We start from the raw sequence: 21216 nt of genomic DNA, 5'->3' as shown, positions 1-21216 counted from the left end.
AAATGTTTTATTCTATTTATTAAATTAACCACTTTTTTGCTGCGGGGTACCCTGGGCTCCATAGGGAATGACATTGGGGTGTAGAGTAGGATCTTGATCCGAGGCACCAACAGGTTCAACGCTTTGACCTTCTTCCCAAGATGCATAGCGCCGCCTCCTCTATAACCCCGCCTCTGTGCACAGGAGCTCAGTTTTGTAGTTGGTGCCATGCTGTAAGTAGGCAATTAACAGGGGGGCTGCTTCAGCAGCCCTAAAAAGAAGCTTTTAAAGAAAATTGAAGACTTCAAGGGCTGCAGCAGAGACACTAGCAGTGTTGGATGTCAGTGAGACATTTCCTGCTGCAGCTCCATCACCTCCCCCCGCGGCGCTGTACACTCCCGCGCCCTGGTTGCCGGGTACCTACAGCGGAGGCTTCGGTTTTCTTCTAATGTTAGTCACACACGCGGCCGCTGTTCTTCCGGATCGCGTGGCCGCACTACAGGGAGGATGTAAGGGGTCCCCTCAATGGGACCCGCTGTTAATCACGATCCCGCGCGGCCGGTGGGAGGCGGGCCACGCGTGCTGGTGTGGACACTGGCAGTACAGGGACCCCACTAGACCACCAGGGCATGAGCACAGGTCTGTTTTCTCTCACAAAACCGTTTTATTAGGCCCCAGTACCCGGTGGTGAAGTCCAGCAGGGGGATAAGGCTTAGACCTGTAGCCCCTCCCCCAGCCCCAGGGCGCCATTTAGAGTAAATGTTCCCGCCCTGGAGCTGCATATCTCTCTCTCCCTCACTCCCAGTCAGTGTTTGGGCGCCATTACACAGAGCAGCACTGTTCCTGGGACTGTTTAAGCAAATCATCCTCTGTAAAGCCGCTTGCCTGTCAGCGCTGTGCGTTTTACAGGACACTTAAGTATCCATCATGTCTGCTGACAGTGTTAGTTAAGAAAAAGTGCATTTAGTCAGGGTTATTTAGTACAAGTACCCTGTGATATATATCCAGTCTTTACTGTGCATTGCTAAATCTAAGTGTATAGCTATACATAGTACTACTCTGTATTGCTAGTCCAGTGCAGTTTTATTGCATGTCATAATTTCTGCATTGTACAAACTGTAACAAAGACAAATCTGCTTCAAGCGCCTAAAGTTATTAATAACTGGTTCAAACAACAATAAAGCGCTGCCAAAAAAGCACTGTTACTTTGGTAATTACTTTGGTAATTTATGCAAGAGAAAAAGAGAAAAGATTGGCTGCGCTTACAGTGTTGTTGGTATACCATAATTGTGGAGAGCTGACAACCGAGATATATGAAATATATTTATTAAAATAACACACTAATAAAAACTGATACACAATATATAGAAAAATTATAAAATTTGTATATACTCTGAAAAAAACGTAAATATATTTGATAAACAGTGTCCACAAATTAGGGTGGTTATAGCAATATATGGAATATTAAATCAGTGCAGATATATATTTGTAACACTGTTTAAGAAATGTATCATTACTATTGCATGCTTTGAAATTGTATCGCTTCAGGAAATTATCTTGGTAACAAATCTTGCTACAGGTGCAGAGGCAACATGCACACTGTAGCTAATAAGACATAGAAGTCCCAGCAATGAGTGAAATGACAGTTATTAGTAGTATGAAATTACCTTTCTTCTATGTCTTATTAGCTACAGTACAAACTGTGACTGTGTGTGCATATAGCTGCTGCGTGGCCTCCATTTCGTGTATCTCACTCAGTTTGCTATCCCTATATTCTATAACCTGGGGGGCTAAGTGTGTCAGGTTTATCTTAATATAGGCAGTTCACAGGATATATTCAGTGTGTATTTTTCTATGTGATTTGTAGTCACCATATACCTCTTGAATTAACTGTTTGTGTTGATACACTGCACAGGGGATTCTTGTCAGGTATTGTGCTGCTGATATTGTACTGTGTTGCCTTGCATTGAGCTTTTGATTATGTCCGCTACAAAGGGCAACGGAGCTGGGGCTGATCCCACATTGCGTGGTGTTGACGCTACAGACACATATGAGGATAACATAGCAGCTAAGGGTTCAGATTCTGGGGGACTGGGGTGCAAAATGACTCACCTTGGGCTACCTTCTCCATGCTATTGAATACGCTGGTAACTAGACTAACGCCCCCTATGGGACCTCCTGTGCCGGTATAACCGCTTATTGTCCCTGCGGTTAACCCGCCATGGGCAGATCATCTGTCCAATTAGTCACAGCAATTGAACCAATCACTGACTACTCAAAAGTCTAATCCTCGCCCGCCTAAGACCAAGGGGTCCTCTAAGCGTGCAATTACTTCCTCACAATCCACCAACGTCCCAGACACCTCGTCAGTTGAGGATGGCGATTATACGGACCCCACAGACTCTGATCCTGATGCTTCTGATGGGGAAGTTGTTTCGCAGGTGGATGTTCCTGACTTGTTAGAGGCTATCAGGCTCATTCTTCAGGTTGATGATAAACCGGAGCCTGACGCTGCCCCTAAGAAACCGGACAGGTTTAAACGTCAGAAGCTGGTTAAACAAGTTTTACCTCACTCTGAACATTTAATTGACACGTGTCAGGAGTCCTGGGAAAATCCAGGAAAGAAGTTCACGCCTCACAAAAAGATGCTGGCTCGCTTCCCCCTCGCTGCGGAGCTTAGTAAAAATTGGGAAACAGCCCCTCCAGTGGATTCGTAGGTGGTGCGGCTGGTGGTATCCTCAGCTCTGCCTGTAACTACCGTCACGTCATTGAGAGAGCCGACGGACAAGCATGTGGAGGGTTGTTTGAAGGCTATCTACACCCTAAACGGTGCAGTGCATAGGCCCACTATTGCAGCAACATGGGCTGCAGAAGCTGTGGAAGCGTGGGCTCAGGAGCTGGAGGCAGAGTTGCCTTCCAATGCTTCTGGTCATGCTAGACAGTGCCTGTCATATATTGTTACAGCGTCTCATTACATTAAAGAGGCGGCTTCTGATGCCGGTATTCTGGCTGCCAAGGCTTCTACTACGTCCATTTTGGCTTGCCGAATTCTCTGGTTGTGGTCCTGGTCTGTGGACATGGACTCTAAAAAAAAACCCTGGAGGCACTCCCTTTCAAAGGAGATATTCTTTTGGAGAAGACCTCAACAAGATAGTGGCTGACTTAGCGTCTGCTAAAACAGCATGTCTTCCTAGTACTGCTCCTTCGGTGCAGAAGGCTAAGAATACTTCCTTTCGCTCCTTTCGTCCTTCAGGGAAATCAAAGGGTCAGGCGCACCCTAAATAGGTTCGCACTTCCAAACCCAACAAGCCCAAACCCAAACAGGCCTGGGCTGCCCGTCAGCCTGCTTCCAAAACTGACAAGCCTGCCGCATGACGGGGCGGGCCTCCCTCTGGGGGATCCCAGAGTGGGGGGCAGACTTCTAGGGTTTACCCAGGAATGGTTGAAGATCACTTCCTATGCCTGGGTACAGGAAGTCGTCATTTGAGGTTACGCCGTATCCTTCAAGAAACGTCCCCCTCATTGATTTTGGCAGACGTCCCTTCGGATCCGGTGAAGGCAAAAACTCTTCATTCGGTGGTACAGTCCCTCCTGGACACAGGAGTGGTAGTACAGGTGCCACTGGCTCAGAGAGGCAAGGGGTACTATTCACTGCTGTTCCTAGTCCCGAAACCGAATGGGTCTTCCCGGCCCATTCTCAACCTCAAGTCCTTGAACAAATTTGTGAAGGTCTCCAAATTTCGTATGGAAACTCTTCGCTCTATTGTTCTGGCCTTGGAGTCTGGGGACTATATGGTCTCACTGGACATACAGGATGCTTACCTGTATATTCCCATTGCAGTGTCGCATCAGCAGTACCTGAGGTTTGCGGTTGGCAACCTCCATTACCAATTTCGGGCATTACCTTTTTGTTTGGCCATGGCTCCGCGAGTTTTCACCAAGGTCATGGCGGTAATGACTGCTGTACTCCGCCGTCAAGGGGTCAGGATCCTACCGTACTTGGACGACTTGTTGATCCTGGCAAGTTCCCCAGAGATTCTCCTACGTCATCTGGATCTGACGCTCCAGTTTCTGCAAGCCCACGGGTGGCTCATCAACTGGAAGAAATCCTCCCTGGTCCCTGCTCAGAGCATGGTGCACCTGGGATCGTTGTTGGACACACTCACAACCAGCGGTTGTTCTTGTCTCAGTAGAAAGTCTTGAAGCTTCAGGACAGGATTCGATGCTTCCTATCTCGTCCGCAAGTGTCGATACATTCGGCAATGCAAGTGCTAGGTCTCATGGTGGCGGCTTTCGACATGGGGGAGTATGCTCAATTCCATTCCCGCCCTCTCCAGAGGCTGATTCTTGCCAAGTGGGACGGCCTGCCTCACCGGATCAGGTCTCAAATGATCTCATTGTTTCTGGATGGCCATCTGTCACTGAGCTGGTGGCTTCAGGACCAATGACTGAGCAGGGGTCATCCCTTCTGGATCTCCAACTGGGTCCTTCTGATGACGGATGCCAGTCTGAGGGGTTGGGGGCGCGGTGTTGGAGCAACACTCCCTTCAGGGTCGTGGACCAAGGAGGAGTCTCTCCTCCCGATAAACATTCTGGAATTGCGGGCGGTGTTCAACTCATTGACCTTGGCCCAGCATCTAATACAGAACAGGCCTGTACAAGTACAGTCGGACAACGCCACCACCGTGGCGTACATCAATCATCAACACTCGAAGCCGCATGGTATCACGGATTCTTCAGTGGACGGAACGCCATCTACCAGCCATATCGGCAGTGTTCATTCCGGGGGTCCTAATCTGGGAAGCGGACTTTCTCAGTCATCAGGATGTACACGCCGGAGAGTGGAGCCTCCATCCAGAAGTTTTTCAGCTACTTGTGGACAAGTGGGGCCTTCCAGATGTGGACCTGATGGCATCTCGACACAATCACAAGGTTCCAGTCTTCAGAGCAAGGACAAGGGATCCTCAAGCAGCGTTCGTGGACGCACTCGCAATTCCATGTAACTTTCGGCTGCCATACGTGTTCCCTCTGGTGTCACTCCTGCCCAGAGTAATAAGGAAGTTCAAGCAAGAAGGTGGAATCCTACTTCTGATCGCTCCAGTGTGGCCCAGACGGCATTGGTTCTCAGACCTTCAGGGTCTCTTGATAGAGCGTCACCTTCTACTTTCACAATGCCCAGATCTCCTCGTTTAGCGCCCCTGTATATATCAGGATTTAGCCCGATTGGCTTTGACGGCGTGGCTCTTGAAGCTTTCATCTTAAGGGCCAAAGGATTTTCTGAGGCGGTCATTCAAACCATGTTGAAGGCCCGGAAACCGGCTTCTGCTTGGATTTATCATAGGTTCTGGAATTCTTACTTTGCTTGGTGCGCATCTAACAATCATGACGCTTACAAGTTTAGTACGGCCAAACTTTTGGCCTTTCTACAACGAGGCCTGGACTTGGGCCTTCATCTGGCCTCCGTCAAGGTTCATATTTCTGCATTGTCTGTTTGGTTTCAGAGAAAGATTGTGACATTACCTGATGTGCATACGTTCACTCAGGGTGTGTTGCGGATTCAACCTCCTTACGTCCCACCTGTGGCCCCTTGGGACTTGTCGGTGGTTCTGGAGGCATTGCAAGGGTCTCTGTTTGAGCCTCTTGAATCTGTTGACCTTAAGTGGTTTACTCTTACGGTAGTGTTTCTGCTAGCTATTGCTTCCGCTTGACGGGTGTCAGATTTGGGTGCCTTGTCTTGTAGGTCATCCTATCTGATTTGTCACCGTGATCGGGCGGTTCTTGGAACAAGTCCCGTATATTTACCTAAGGTGGTGTCGTCTTTCCACCTTAATCAGGAGTTCGTGGTTCCGGCCTTTGCCTCTCCTGATTTGTCTTCCAAAGAAAGGTCTTTGGATGTGGTACGGGCTGACTCCGTATCTACATGAAGAGAACTGCCTCCATCAGGAAGTCGGATTCTCTCTTTATTCTGTTTGGTTTTCACAAACGTGGCTGGCAGGCTCACAAGCAGACCCTGGCCAGATGGATTAGAATGGTGATTGCACATGCTTATGTACAGGCTGGCCTTCCAGCTCCTGCTACTATAAAGGCCCATTCTACTCGGTCAGTTGGACCTTCTTGGGCGGCCCGCCGTGGTGCGACCCTTGAACAATTGTGCAAGGCGGCTACGTGGTCCTCGGTGAACACGTTCATAAGGTTCTATACCTTTGATAAATCCGCCTCCCAGGATGCTTCCTTTGAAGCGCATCCCAGCATTCACAGCGGCAGAGGGCAGCCTATGGTGAAGGAGAGGGCCAGCAGCAGCAGCGCCTCCACCAATTACACAGCGTTGCTGCGGCTCCCTCCTCCTCCTTCACCCCCCCTTAATCGGTGCGCTCCTCTGCTCGGCGGCGGCATATAATGAGTCCGTTTGACTCATTACATGCCGCTCTGGCTTTGGGCCCCTGCTTCTATTACTCTGCTATATCAGTCACCAAGCTGGAATTGCCTTAGACTGAGCCTGTGGACTCGTGTTAGTGTATATATTAATTTACCATAGTGTCATGCCATTACTAACTAGAGCTCTGGATAGACAAAGCTCAGGATGCACAATTACTGAAGGAATGATTATTACTGTACTCTAATAGCCTTTGAAACTATATTTTGCATGAGATACATTATTTGTCTCTGTGCTGATTCAATTCCGTTTAATTATATTTGACAAAAGAGCTGACCTTTATCACTATTTTTCTATGTACGTTATAGCAATATTAAAATTAAAAGACTTAGAGACTATCACACTCTTAGCCACAATTATTATTTAGACATATACAGTATGTACCCCTCGAATGCTGGGTACACATTAACAGATATGTCCGACCAATTGATCGGCCAATACATCGTTTACTGATTGATGGGTGTGTACAGCGATATGTCTGTGTACACTGTCGTTCAGACATATCACGTCGGCCCTGCTGCACAGAAGATGACCAATATATATGAAGATATCGGAGAGATCAGATCAGCGTGTCATCTTGGGTGGGCGGGGTTATTCAAATGACTCCTGGAGCTGCAGCATCTACAGCGGTGACGTATAGTACACTGAAGTTTTTTCCCACCGCAGCTTTGGCAGGTGGGTTTCCGTCACCGGGAGCCCTGACTTGCGGGAGGGATCTGCTGGAGATGGGGGTGCAGGTAAAGTGCGAGGCCCGCCCAGCCATAAGGAGGCAGACACTGCATGGTTATGTACACGGCCAGCGGGAAATAGCTGGATGGCTTGTGGCCAGCTAGCAGGAGAGACCCACAAGGAGGGTTTGATGTGCCTATCGGAGACGCAATTGCGGAGAAGGGCGGCGGGTGGAATGCGGGTAATTCTGCTTCGCTCATAAGATATATCTGCAGATATATCTTTAGTTGTGTATCCACCTTAAGCATAAGTAGATATGTCACTGATGCAGTGCTTACCCAGTTTAGATGACTGGCGGTGAGCGTACTTCCGCCAGCATGGGGGGGTGAGGCGCAAGCGCAACAAGCCCCTTGCGGTCACCACAGGTTCTATTCCCCCTCTGTGGGTGTCATGGACACCCACAAGAGGCGATAGTCCCTGCTAGTCTGCATTCTCAGGGGGCAGGATGTAGGAGGAGGTGCTGTGACTGGCTGTCTCAGGATTAATCCCGTTAATAGTCATATACTAATCTTTGATAACATTAAGGAGTTATCCTGTTAATTACATTTCTCTAACGTCCTAGTGGATGCTGGGGACTCCGTCAGGACCATGGGGAATAGCGGCTCCGCAGGAGACAGGGCACAAAAAGTAAGCTTTTAGGATCACATGGTGTGTACTGGCTCCTCCCCCTATGACCCTCCTCCAAGCCTCAGTTAGGTTTTTGTGCCCGTCCGAGCAGGGTGCAATCTAGGTGGCTCTCATAAAGAGCTGCTTAGAAAAAGTTTTTTTAGGTTTCTTATTTTCAGTGAGTCCTGCTGGCAACAGGCTCACTGCTACGAGGGACTTAGGGGAGAGAAGTGAACTCACCTGCGTGCAGGATGGATTTGCTTCTTAGGCTACTGGACACCATTAGCTCCAGAGGGATCGAACACAGGCCCAGCCATGGAGTCCGGTCCCGGAGCCGTGCCGCCGACCCCCCTTGCAGATGCCGAAGTTGAAGAGGTCCAGAGGTCCGGAAACAGGCGGCAGAAGACTTTCAGTCTTCATAAGGTAGCGCACAGCACTGCAGCTGTGCGCCATTGTTGTCGGCACACTTCACACCAGCGGTCACTGAGGGTGCAGGGCGCTGGGGGGGGCGCCCTGGGCAGCAATGTATAATACCTTTTTCTATGGCTAAAATACATCACATATAGCCCTTGAGGCTATATGGATGTATTTAACCCCTGCCATATATCGCAAACTCCGGGAGAAGAGCCCGCCGTTTTAGGGGGCGGGGCCTATTCTCCTCAGCACACAGCGCCATTTTCCTGCTCAGCTCCGCTGTGAGGAAGGCTCCCAGGACTCTCCCCTGCACTGCACTACAGAAACAGGGTAAAACAGAGAAGGGGGGCATATTTTGGCGATATTTTTATATATTAAGCGCATATAACAGAAACAACACCTTTTAGGGTTGTTTATATACATTTTTATAGCGCTTTGGTGTGTGCTGGCAAACTCTCCCTCTGTCTCCCCAAAGGGCTAGTGGGGTCCTGTCTTCGATAAGAGCATTCCCTGTGTGTCTGCTGTGTGTCGGTACGTGTGTGTCGACATGTATGAGGACGATGTTGGTGTGGAGGCGGAGCAATTGCCGGTAATGGTGATGTCACCCCCTAGGGAGTCGACACCGGAATGGATGACTTTAATTATGGAATTACGTGATAATGTTAGCACGCTGCAAAAGTCAGTTGACGACATGAGACGGCCGGAAAACCAGTTAGTACCTGTCCAGGCGTCTCGGGCACCGTCAGGGGCTGTAAAACGTCCCTTACCTCAGTCAGTCGACACAGGTACCGACAGATGAATCTAGTGTCGACGGTGAAGAAAGAAACGTATTTTCCAATAGGGCCACACGTTATATGATCACGGCAACGAAGGAGGCTTTGCATATCTCTGATACTGCAGGTACCTCAAAGGGGGGTATTTATGTGGGGTGTGAAAAAACTACCTGTAGCTTTTCCAGAATCAGAGGAATTGAATGACGTGTGTGATGAAGCGTGGGTTAACCCCGATAGAAAACTGCTAATTTCAAAGAAGTTATTGGCATTATACCCTTTCCCACCAGAGGTTAGGGCGCGCTGGGAAACACCCCCTAGGGTGGATAAGGCACTCGCACGCTTTTCAAAACAAGTGGCGTTACCGTCTCCTGATACGGCCGCCCTCAAGGATCCAGCTGATAGGAGGCTGGAAACTACCCTGAAGAGTATATACACACATACTGGTGTTATACTGCGACCAGCAATAGCCTCAGCCTGGATGTGCAGTGCTGGGGTGGTGTGGTCGGATTCCCTGACTGAAAATATTGATACCCTGGATAGGGACAGTATTTTATTGACTATAGAGCAATTAAAGGATGCTTTTCTTTATATGCGAGATGCTCAGAGGGATATTTGCACTCTGGCATCGAGAGTAAGTGCGATGTCCATATCTGCCAGAAGAAGTGTATGGACGCGACAGTGGTCAGGTGATGCGGATTCCAAACGGCATATGGAAGTATTGCCGTATAAAGGAGAGGAATTATTTGGGGTCGGTCTATCGGATCTGGTGGCCACGGCAACAGCCGGAAAATCCACTTTTTTACCTCAGGTCACCTCCCAACAGAAAAAGACACCGTCTTTTCAGCCGCAGTCCTTTCGTTCCTATAAGAACAAGCGGGCAAAAGGACAGTCATATTTGCCCAGAGGCAAAGGAAGGGGTAAGAGGGTGCAGCAAGCAACTACTTCCCACGAACAGAAGCCCTCCCCGGCTTCTACAAAGCCCTCAGCATGACGCTGGGGCTGTGCAAGCGGACTCAGGGGCGGTGGGGGGTCGACTAAAGATTTTCAGCACACAGTGGGCGCGCTCACAGGTGGACCCTTGGATCCTGCAGGTAGTATCTCAGGGTTACAAGTTGGAATTCGAAAAGTCTCCCCCTCGCCGGTTCCTAAAGTCTGCTTTACCAACGTCTCCCTCAGAAAGGGCGACGGTATTGGAAGCCATTCACAAGCTGTATTCTCAGCAGGTGATAGTCAAGGTACCCCTCCTACAACAGGGAAAGGGGTATTATTCCACACTATTTGTGGTACCGAAGCCGGACGGTTCGGTAAGACCTATTCTAAATCTGAATCCTTGAACCTGTACATACAGAAATTCAAGTTCAAGATGGAGTCACTCAGAGCAGTGATAGCGAATCTGGAAGAAGGGGACTTCATGGTGTCCCTGGACATAAAAGATGCTTATCTGCATGTCCCAATTTACCCTTCACACCAAGGGTATCTCAGGTTCGTGATACAAAACTGTCATTATCAGTTTCAAACGCTGCCGTTTGGTTTGTCCACGGCACCTCGGGTCTTTACCAAGGTAATGGCCGAAACGATGGTTCTTCTACGAAGAAAAGGCGTATTAATTATCCCTTACTTGGACGATCTCCTGATAAGGGCAAGGTCCAGGGAACAGCTGGAAGTCGGAGTAGCACTAACCCAAGTAGTGCTTCAACAACACGGGTGGATTCTGAATCTTCCAAAATCTCAATTGACCCCGACGACACGTCTGCTGTTCCTGGGAATGATTCTGGACACTGTTCAGAAAAAGGTGTTTCTCCCGGAGGAGAAAGCAAGGGAGTTATCCGAACTTGTCAGGAACCTCCTAAAACCAGGAAATGTGTCAGTACATCAATGCACAAGAGTCCTGGGAAAGATGGTGGCTTCTTACGGAGCAATTCCATTCGGCAGATTCCACGCACGAATATTTCAGTGGGATCTGCTGGACAAATGGTCCGGATCGCATCTGCACATGCATCAGCGGATAACACTGTCACCAAGAACAAGGGTGTCTCTTCTGTGGTGGTTGCAGAGTGCCCATCTGTTAGAGGGCCGCAGATTCGGCATACAGGACTGGGTCCTGGTGACTACGGATGCCAGCCTACGAGGCTGGGGAGCAGTCACACAGGGAAGAAACTTCCAGGGCGTGTGATCGAACCTGGAGACGTCTCTTCACATAAATATACTGGAGCTAAGAGCGATTTACAATGCTCTAAGCCTGGCAAAACCGCTGCTTCAGGGTCAGCCGGTGTTGATCCAGTCGGACAACATCACGGCAGTCGCCCACGTAAACAGACAGGGCGGCACGAGAAGCAGAAGAGCAATGACAGAAGCTGCAAGGATTCTTCGCTGGGCGGAAAATCATGTCATAGCACTGTCAGCAGTGTTCATTCCGGGAGTGGACAACTGGGAAGCAGACTTCCTCAGCAGACACGACCTCCACCCGGGAGAGTGGGGACTTCATCCAGAAGTCTTCCACATGATTGTGAACCGTTGGGAAAAACCAAAGGTGGACATGATGGCGTCCCGCCTCAACAAGAAACTGGACAGATATTGCGCCAGGTCAAGAGACCCTCAGGCAATAGCTGTGGACGCTCTGGTAACACCGTGGGTGTACCAGTCCGTGTATGTGTTTCCTCCTCTGCCTCTCATACCAAAAGTACTGAGAATTATACGGCTACGGGGAGTAAGAACAATACTCGTGGCTCCGGATTGGCCGAGAAGGACTTGGTACCCGGAACTTCAAGAGATGCTCACGGAAGAGCCGTGGCCTACCGTTAAGAAGGGATCTGCTTCAGCGGGGACCTTGTATGTTCCAAGACTTACCGCGACTGCGTTTGACGGCATGGCGGTTGAACGCCGGATTCTAAAAGAAAAGGGCATTCCAGAGGAAGTTATTCCTACCTTGATTAAAGCCAGGAAGGAAGTGACCGCACAACATTATCACCGCATTTGGAGAAAATATGTTGCGTGGTGTGAGGCCAAGAAGGCCCCAACGGAGGAATTTCAATTGGGTCGATTCCTACATTTCCTGCAGGCAGGATTGTCTATGGGCCTCAAATTGGGGTCTATTAAGGTTCAAATTTCGGCCTTATCGATTTTCTTCCAGAAAGAATTGGCTTCAGTGCCTGAAGTACAAACCTTTGTCAAAGGTGTACTACATATACAGCCCCCGATTGTGCCTCCAGTGGCACCGTGGGATCTCAACGTAGTTTTGGATTTTCTCAAATCCCATTGGTTTGAGCCGCTCAAATCGGTAGATTTGAAGTATCTTACATGGAAAGTAACCATGCTACTGGCCCTGGCTTCAGCCAGGAGAGTATCAGAGTTGGCGGCTTTATCGTACAAAAGCCCATATCTGATTTTCCATTCGGACAGGGCAGAACTGCGGACGCGTCCTCAGTTTCTGCCTAAGGTGGTTTCGGCTTTTCACTTGAACCAGCCTATTGTGGTGCCTGCGGCTACTAGCGACTTGGAGGACTCCAAGTTGCTGGACGTTGTCAGAGCATTGAAAATATATATTTCAAGGACGGCTGGAGTCAGAAAATCTGACTCGCTGTTTATCCTGTATGCACCCAACAAGAGGGGTGCTCCTGCGTCTAAGCAGACGATTGCTCGTTGGATCTGTAGCACAATCCAACTTGCACATTCTGTGGCAGGCCTGCCACAGCCTAAATCTGTAAATGCCCACTCCACAAGGAAGGTGGGCTCATCTTGGGCGGCTGCCCGAGGGGTCTCGGCATTACAACTTTGCCGAGCAGCTGCGTGGTCAGGGGAGAACACGTTTGTAAAATTTTACAAATTTGATACTCTGGCTAAGGAGGACCTGGAGTTCTCTCATTCGGTGCTGCAGAGTCATCCGCACTCTCCCGCCCGTTTGGGAGCTTTGGTATAATCCCCATGGTCCTGACGGAGTCCCCAGCATCCACTAGGACGTTAGAGAAAATAAGAATTTACTTACCGATAATTCTATTTCTCATAGTCCGTAGTGGATGCTGGGCGCCCATCCCAAGTGCGGATTGTCTGCAATACTTGTACATAGTTATTGTTACAAAAATCGGGTTATTATTGTTGTGAGCCATCTTTTCAGAGGCTTCTTCGTTGTTATCATACTGTTAACTGGGTTCAAATCACAAGTTGTACGGTGTGATTGGTGTGGCTGGTATGAGTCTTACCCGGGATTCAAGATCCTTCCTTATTGTGTACGCTCGTCCGGGCACAGTACCTAACTGAGGCTTGGAGGAGGGTCATAGGGGGAGGAGCCAGTACACACCATGTGATCCTAAAAGCTTACTTTTTGTGCCCTGTCTCCTGCGGAGCCGCTATTCCCCATGGTCCTGACGGAGTCCCCAGCATCCACTACGGACTATGAGAAATAGAATTATCGGTAAGTAAATTCTTATTTTAGTTATCATGTGACATCCATCCTTGTTATCTTCTATTTACTGTATTGTAATCTGTATAAAAGCACTAGGTAGATAAAAGCAGAAACAGAGTTCCTCTCAGTGCGCAGACAGCAGCCTGTGGATTAAACACAAATATAGTAGATCCTCCTCACCATTAGAAAAATACAAAATGAGGTATTCTTTGTACTGGCTCTACCATAAAGTCAGAGAAACCAATGTAAAACAAAAAGATAGTCACGTTCCTTTTAGCCAAAAAAAAAAAGAGTCCTGTAGTTTTACTACTCCTCCATACTCTGGTTACAGACCATAAATACTGGAAGATGTGCACCAGTTCCGTATTTGGATCTCCACTTTTCTCTTACGTCCTAGAGGATGCTGGGGACTCCGTAAGGACCATGGGGTATAGACGAGCTCCGCAGGAGACATGGGCACTATAAAGAACTTTAGAATGGGTGTGCACTGGCTCCTCCCTCTATGCCCCTCCTCCAGACCTCAGTTAGATCCTGTGCCCAGAGGAGATTGGGTGCATTACAGGGGAGCTCTCCTGAGTATCTCTGAAAAAGAATTTTGTTAGTTTTTTTTATTTTCAGGGAGCACTGCTGGCAACAGGCTCCCTGCATCGTGGGACTGAGGAGAGAGAAGCAGACCTACTTAAGTGATAGGCTCTGCTTCTTAGGCTACTGGACTCCATTAGCTCCAGAGGGAGTCGGAACGCAGGTCTCCCCTCGCCGTTCATCCCGGAGCCGCGCCGCCGTCCTCCTCACAGAGCCGGAAGAGAGAAGCCGGATGAGTATAAGAAAAGAAGACTTCTTAGGCGGCAGAAGACTTACGATCTTCCCTGAGGTAAGCGCGCAGCGGTAACGCTGCGCGCCATTGCTCTCACACACAACACACACTAGCAGGCACTGATGGGTGCAGGGCGCAGGGGGGGCGCCCTGGGCAGCAATATAAACCTCTAAGTCTGGCATTTATATGTATATAGGCTGCGGAGGCAGTAATTCTAAAAATCCCCCGCCAGTTTTATACATTTGAGCGGGACCGAAGCCCGCCGCTGAAGGGGGCGGAGCTTGGTCCCTCAGCACTAACCAGCGCCATTTTATCCACAGAGCATTGCAGAGAAGCTGGCTCCCCGGTCGCTTCCCGGTCTCTCCCCTGCTGAACACTGTGACACAGGGCTGAAAAGGGGGGGGGGGCACTTGTAAGGCGCAGTGAGTGTATTACACCGTTAATTATATATAAAAGCGCTATATTATCTAGGAAATTGTTTCCAGTGTCAGTTGGCGCTGGGTGTGTGCTGGCATACTCTCTCTCTGTCTCTCCAAAGGGCCTTATTGGGGAACTGTCTCCTTATAACTATATCCCCCTGTGTGTGGGGGTGTCGGTACGAGTGTGTCGGCATGTCTGAAGCGGAAGGCTCATCTAAGGAGGAGGTGGAGCAGATGATTGCGGTGTCTCCATCGGCAACGCCGACTCATGATTGGTTGGACATGTGGAATGTTTTAAATGCAAATGTGACCTTATTACATAAGAGAATGGACAAAGCAGAGTCCAGGGAAAAAGCAGGGAGTCAATCCATGGCTTCGACTGTGTCACAGGGCCCTTCTGGGTCTCAAAAACGTACCCTCTCCCAAATAACAGACACTGATACCGACACGGATTCTGACTCCAGTGTCGACTACGATGATGCGAGGTTACACCCAAGGGTGGCCAAAAGTATTTATTATATGATTATTGCAATAAAAGATGTTTTGCATATCACAGATGACTCCTCTGTCCCTGACACGAGGGTACGCATGTATAAGGAAAAGAAACCTGAGGTAACCTTTCCCCCATCTCATGAGCTGAACGAGTTATTTGAAAAAGCTTGGGAAACTCCAGACAAAAAGCTGCAGATTCCCAAGAGGATTCTTATGGCGTATCCATTCCCTGCACAGGACAGGGTACGCTGGGAATACTCACCCAGGGTGGACAAGGCTTTAACGCGCCTGTCCAAGAAGGTGGCGCTACAGTCTCAAGACGCTGCTGATTGCAGACAGGAAACTACTTTAAAATCTATTTATACGCATACGGGTGCTTTACTCAGACCGGCAATAGCATCGGCATGGGTATGTAGCGCAGTTGCAGCTTGGACAGATACCTTGTCAGCTGACCTTGATACCCTAGACAGGGATACCATTTTATTGACCTTAGGTCACATTAAAGACGCAGTCTTATATATGAGAGACGCTCAAAGAGATGTTGCGCTGCTAGGTTCGAGAGCCAATGCCATGGCGATTTCTGCTAGGCGAGCCCTGTGGACCCGCCAATGGACGGGTGATGCCAACTCAAAGAAGCATATGGAAGTTTTACCATACAAAGGTGAAGTTTTATTTGGGGAAGGTTTCGCGGACCTGGTTGCCACGGCTACCTCGGGTAAATCTACTTTTTTGCCTTTTGTTCCCCCACAGCAAAAGAAAACTCCACAATATCAGATGCAGTCCTTTCGGTCGCATAAGTCCAGAAGAGGTCGGGGCTCATCCTTCCTCGCCAGAGGTAAGGGTAGAGGGAAGAGAACACCTGCATCGGCTAGTTCCCAGGAGCAGAAGTCCTCCCCGGCTTCTACTAAATCCACCGCATGACGCTGGGGCTCCACTGAGGGAGTCCGCACCGGTGGGGGCACGTCTTCGACTCTTCAGCCAGGTCTGGGTTCTGTCAGACGTGGATCCTTGGGCGATGGATATTGTATCCCAAGGCTACAAACTGGAATTCGAAGAGGTGCCCCCTCGCCGATTTTTCAAGTCGGCCTTGCCAGCTTCTCCCCTAGAGAGGGAAGTAGTGTTAGCTGCAATTCAAAAGCTGTGTCAACAGCAAGTGATTGTCAGGGTTCCCCTAGTCCAACAGGGGAAAGGGTGCTATTCAACCCTGTTCGTGGTCCCGAAACCGGATGGTTCGGTCAGACCCATTTTAAATCTAAAATCCCTAAACCTGTACTTGAAAAAGTTCAAATTCAAGATGGAATCGCTCCGGGCGGTGATCTCCAGTCTGGAAGGGAGGGATTTTATGGTGTCACTCGACATAAAGGATGCATACCTTCATGTCCCCATATATTCTCCTCATCAGGCGTACCTGAGATTCGCTGTACAGGACTGTCATTACCAGTTTCAGACGTTGCCGTTTGGGCTTTCCATGGCCCCGAGGATTTTCACCAAGGTGATGGCGGAGATGATGGTGCTCCTGCACAGGCAGGGAGTCACAATTATCCCATACTTGGACGATCTCCTGATAAAAGCGAGATCGAGAGACCAATTGCAGAGGAGCGTGTCGCTCTCCCTGAGAGTGCTACAACAACACGGTTGGATTCTCAATCTGCCAAAGTCACAATTGATTCCAACGACTCGACTATCATTCCTAGGCATGAGTCTAGACACGGATCAGAAGAGGGTTTTTCTCCCGATGGAAAAACCAGAACATGGTCAGAGACCTGCTGAAACCAAAAAGAGTGTCTCTTCATCAATGCACTCGTGTTCTGGGGAAAATGGTGGCAGCCTACGAGGCCATCCCCTTCGGCAGGTTTCATGCAAGGACATTTCAGTGGGACCTCCTGGACAAGTGGTCCGGGTCCCATCTACAAATGCATCAGAAGATAAGCCTGTCCCCCAGGGCCAGGGTGTCTCTCCTGTGGTGGCTGCAAAGTGCTTACCTTCTAGAGGGTCGCAGGTTCGACATTCAAGACTGGGTTCTGGTGACCACGAACGCGAGCCTCTGAGGATGGGGAGCAGTCACACAAGGAAGAAATTTTCAGGGGCTATGGTCAAGACAGGAGGCTTGTCTACACATCAACGTACTGGAGTTGAGGGCCATATACAATGGCCTACGACAAGCGGAGAATCTTCTTCGCGACCTACCGGTTCTGCTTCAATCAGACAACGTCACAGCCGTGGCTCATGTAAACCGCCAAGGCGGGACAAGGAGCAGAGTGGCAATGGTAGAAGCCACCAGGATTCTTCGCTGGGCAGAAAATCACGTAAGCGCTCTGTCAGCGGTCTTCATTCCGGGAGTGGACAACTGGGAAGCAGACTTCCTCAGCAGACACGATCTCCATCCAGGAGAGTGGTGACTTCATCAAGAAGTTTTTACAGAGATAACAAGTCTTTGGGGAATTCATCACATAGACATGATTGGCGTCCCGCCTCAACAAGAAGCTTCGGAGGTATTGTGCCAGGTCAAGGGACCCTCGGGCAGTAGCGGTGGACGCCCTGGTGACACCAGGGGTGTTTCAGTCGGTCTATGTATTCCCCCCTCTTCCTCTCATCTCAAAAATATTGAGAATCATGAGACAAAAAAGAGTGAAAACAATACTAATTGTTCCAGATTGGCCTCGAAGGGCCTGGTATTCAGATCTTCAGGAGATGCTCACAGAAGATCCGTGGCCTCTTCCTCTCAGGGAGGACCTGTTGCAACTGTGTTGCCGTTTTCTACACTTTCTACAGACAGGAGTGGATATGGGCCTAAAATTAGGCTCCATTAAGGTACAGATTTCGGCACTGTCTATTTTCTTTCAGAAGGAATTGGCTTCTCTCCCAGAAGTCCAGACTTTTGTAAAGGGAGTGCTGCACATCCATCCTCCTTTTGTGCCCCCAGTGGCACCATGGGACCTTAACGTGGTGTTACGGTTCCTGAAGTCTCATTGGTTTGAACCTCTTCAAACGGTTGAATTAAAATTTCTCACTTGGAAGGTGGTCATGTTGTTGGCCTTGGCATCTGCAAGGCGGGTGTCCGAATTGGCAGCCTTGTCTCACAGGAGCCCCTATTTGATTTTCCATGTGGATAGAGCAGAGTTGAGGACTCATCCTCAATTTTTGCCTAAGGTGGTTTCTTCATTTCATATGAACCAACCTATTGTGGTGCCTGTGGCTACGGATGACTTGGAGGATTCCGAGTCCCTGGATGTAGTCAGGGCCTTAAAAATCTATGTAGCCAGGACGGCTCGGGTTAGGAAAACAGAAGCACTGTTTGTCCTGTGTGCAGCCAACAAAGTTGGCGCTCCTGCTTCGAAGCAGACTATTGCTCGCTGGATCTGTAACACGATTCAGCAGGCTCATTGTACGGCAGGATTGCCGTTACCAAATTCGGTGAAGGCCCATTCCACTAGGAAGGTGGGCTCTTCTTGGGCGGCTGCCCGAGGCGTATCGGCTTTACAGCTTTGCCGAGCGGCTACCTGGTCGGGTTCAAACACTTTTGCAAAGTTCTATAAGTTTGATACCCTAGCTGATGAGAACCTTGCGTTTGCTCAGACGGTGCTGCAGAGTCGTCCGCACTCTCCCGCCCGGTCTGGAGCTTTGGTATAAATTTCATGGTCTTTACGGAGTCCCCAGCATCCTCTAGGACGTAAGAGAAAATAAGATTTTAAACCTACCGGTAAATCTTTTTCTCCTAGTCCGTAGAGGATGCTGGGCGCCCGTCCCAGTGCGGACAAAATCTGCAAGGCTTGTATATAGTTGTTGCTTAAATAAGGGTTATGTTACAGTGGAGATCAGGCTTTAGCTGATACTGTTTTGTTCATACTGTTAACTGGTTGCGTATATTCCAGGTTATACGGTGTGGATGGTGTGGGCTGATATGAATCTTGCCCTTAGATTAACAAAAATCCTTTCCTCGTATTGTCCATCTCCTCTGGGCACAGTTTCTCTAACTGAGGTCTGGAGGAGGGGCATAGAGGGAGGAGCCAGTGCACACCCATTCTAAAGTTCTTTATAGTGCCCATGTCTCCTGCGGAGCCCGTCTATACCCCATGGTCCTTACGGAGTCCCCAGCATCCTCTACGGACTAGGAGAAAAAGATTTACCGGTAGGTGTAAAATCTTATTTTTTCCTACCTTTCTGTCAGAGCGATGTAGTCAAGCACTCCAACATTTATAAAACCACAGGAGGGACAAAGTGCTGTTCCTGGACTTCCCTCTTAATTTAGGGTTGCCTTCACCTGCTTTAAACAGGTTAATTGATAACAAAGGTATTTAAACACAGGTGAGGGCAATTTTAAATTAAGAGGGAAGTCCTGGAACAGAGCATTTTGTCCTTCCTGGAAAGGGTCATGTTGAGAGGTATAATATAATGCTGAGAGCTTGTGGTGGAGTTGTACAGTCGTAAATGCGCTTCCAGATGCGCTCAACAAATTGAGTCTATTTCTTTGTTAAAAAGTAAAAACATTCCCTTTTATCTATTGCAGTTTTTTTATTTCCTCCATCTAGCTGTAGCACCTTCCAGACTGTATTCCAGCAGTTTTATACAAGTGTGCTGCTTTGACATGAACTTAATAAGCATCCATCACACCACCCCCAGTACATTTATATCTTACTTCTGTTTCTTATTTTCATAACTACATTTGTGGGGGTTTTGTATTACAGGGTGCTGGGACAGATGAGTACACTCTGACAAGAATTATGGTCTCCAGATCAGAAATTGATCTCCTGGATATCCGCGCAGAGTATAAGAAACTTGCTGGGGAATCCTTGTGTTCAGCAATCAAGGTAAGAATCTAGTGCCCACCAAGATTCTATTTATGGTATAGTTTATATTAATGCCTATACACTCGCTGCAAGTAAAATAACATGTAAAACTAAGCCAGTGCTATACGGTTTCCATACAACTTGCTACTGAACATAACAAAATAGGATATATCATTCTAAAAAGAGTTTCTGATTGTGATCATATTTATTAGCTCATCAGCACTAAGCGGAAGCACTGTACAGTCTGGCAGCGATCGCCGAGGGGGGGGGGTTTCACTACCCCACTTCGGCCTCTGAGATGTTCTTACATCTCGACGCTGCTGCTTCCGGCTTCACCTCGGTAAAGAGGCGAAGCAGGAAGCATCCGTGTGAGTATAATACATTTATCCCATTATTCCTTTACGGTTCAGAATAATGGCCGATCCTTAAAAACAACCTAACAAGGCTGGAACGTTTCCAAATGAGGTGTTTATGAAACATAACTACAAGTAAAACTAACAGATCACTGGAGAAATGAAAACATCTGAAAACTATGCAAAGACCAACCCACAATTGAATCCTATATTAAAAGAGCATTTTCAGTGTTTCGGATATGTCTGCAGAATGGAGCCTTAAAGAATAATATACCAGTGCCAAAATCACACACACCCGGATGAATGGAATATGGCACATGATGCGCCACAGAAAACATGGCTAAAGCAGGTTGCCCAGCACTTACAACCATTGCACTACTATATTGATAATGCCAAGGAAGCAGCCATAAACCGATACCAGTGGCGTGCGATTATTAGTGTTTCCATGCCTTTGGCTATCACAGTGCCGGCCAGCTTACCCTACCGGCACTGAAGACCATTAAGTCTAAAGAGAATTATGTCAATTATAAATGTATGTTGTAGACGTCTCATTTAATTGACTGGTTTTTTTTTCTTTCCTGCAGTCTGATACATCAGGGGACTATGAAGCAGCCCTGCTAAAGCTCTGTGGAGGTGATGACTAAAGGAAGAAATGTGGTCTTTAACTTCAAATCTTATACTGTTTGGTTCCTGCTAAAAGTTAACGCAATAACTGCATAACAGCTGCTAAATAAAAATATATCAACACTAGATATTTTTGCCTTTTCAGTCAGTGTTGTGGAGTGCTCTTATACCTTGGTTAATTACCCTTTATAGCGTATACTACAGTAAGTGAACCTTTATTTGCAAGAATAGTAAAACATTGCAGAAATGGAATAAAATTGTGTATAAGACACTGTCAGATCTATATATTCTTTGTGGACAAAATATAGCCCCATTATACAATAGCAAGTAACTATCCGATTTTAAAGCAGATTACTGTAATATTTTGTTTAACGTGTACTACCTCTGGGACAAG

At 48.3% G+C, this 21216-nt stretch overlaps 1 protein-coding gene across 2 annotated transcripts in view; it reads left to right on the top strand.

The window, feature by feature from the left end:
- The window catches only part of ANXA3 (annexin A3), an 87785-nt gene extending 66837 nt beyond the window's left edge, over positions 1 to 20948 (top strand). For both annotated transcript variants that reach the window (XM_063919574.1, XM_063919577.1), the window contains exons 12-13: positions 19744 to 19866; positions 20783 to 20948. In XM_063919574.1, coding sequence (XP_063775644.1) covers positions 19744 to 19866; positions 20783 to 20842 — 183 coding nt within the window. In that variant the 3' untranslated portion in view covers positions 20843 to 20948. The remainder of the gene's footprint in view (positions 1 to 19743; positions 19867 to 20782) is intronic.
- Positions 20949 to 21216: the final 268 nt, after the last annotated feature.

This window comes from Pseudophryne corroboree, chromosome 1 (assembly GCF_028390025.1).
Source record: "Pseudophryne corroboree isolate aPseCor3 chromosome 1, aPseCor3.hap2, whole genome shotgun sequence".
Taxonomy (NCBI): domain Eukaryota; kingdom Metazoa; phylum Chordata; class Amphibia; order Anura; family Myobatrachidae; genus Pseudophryne; species Pseudophryne corroboree.
This window is presented reverse-complemented; position numbering and strand designations above follow the sequence as displayed.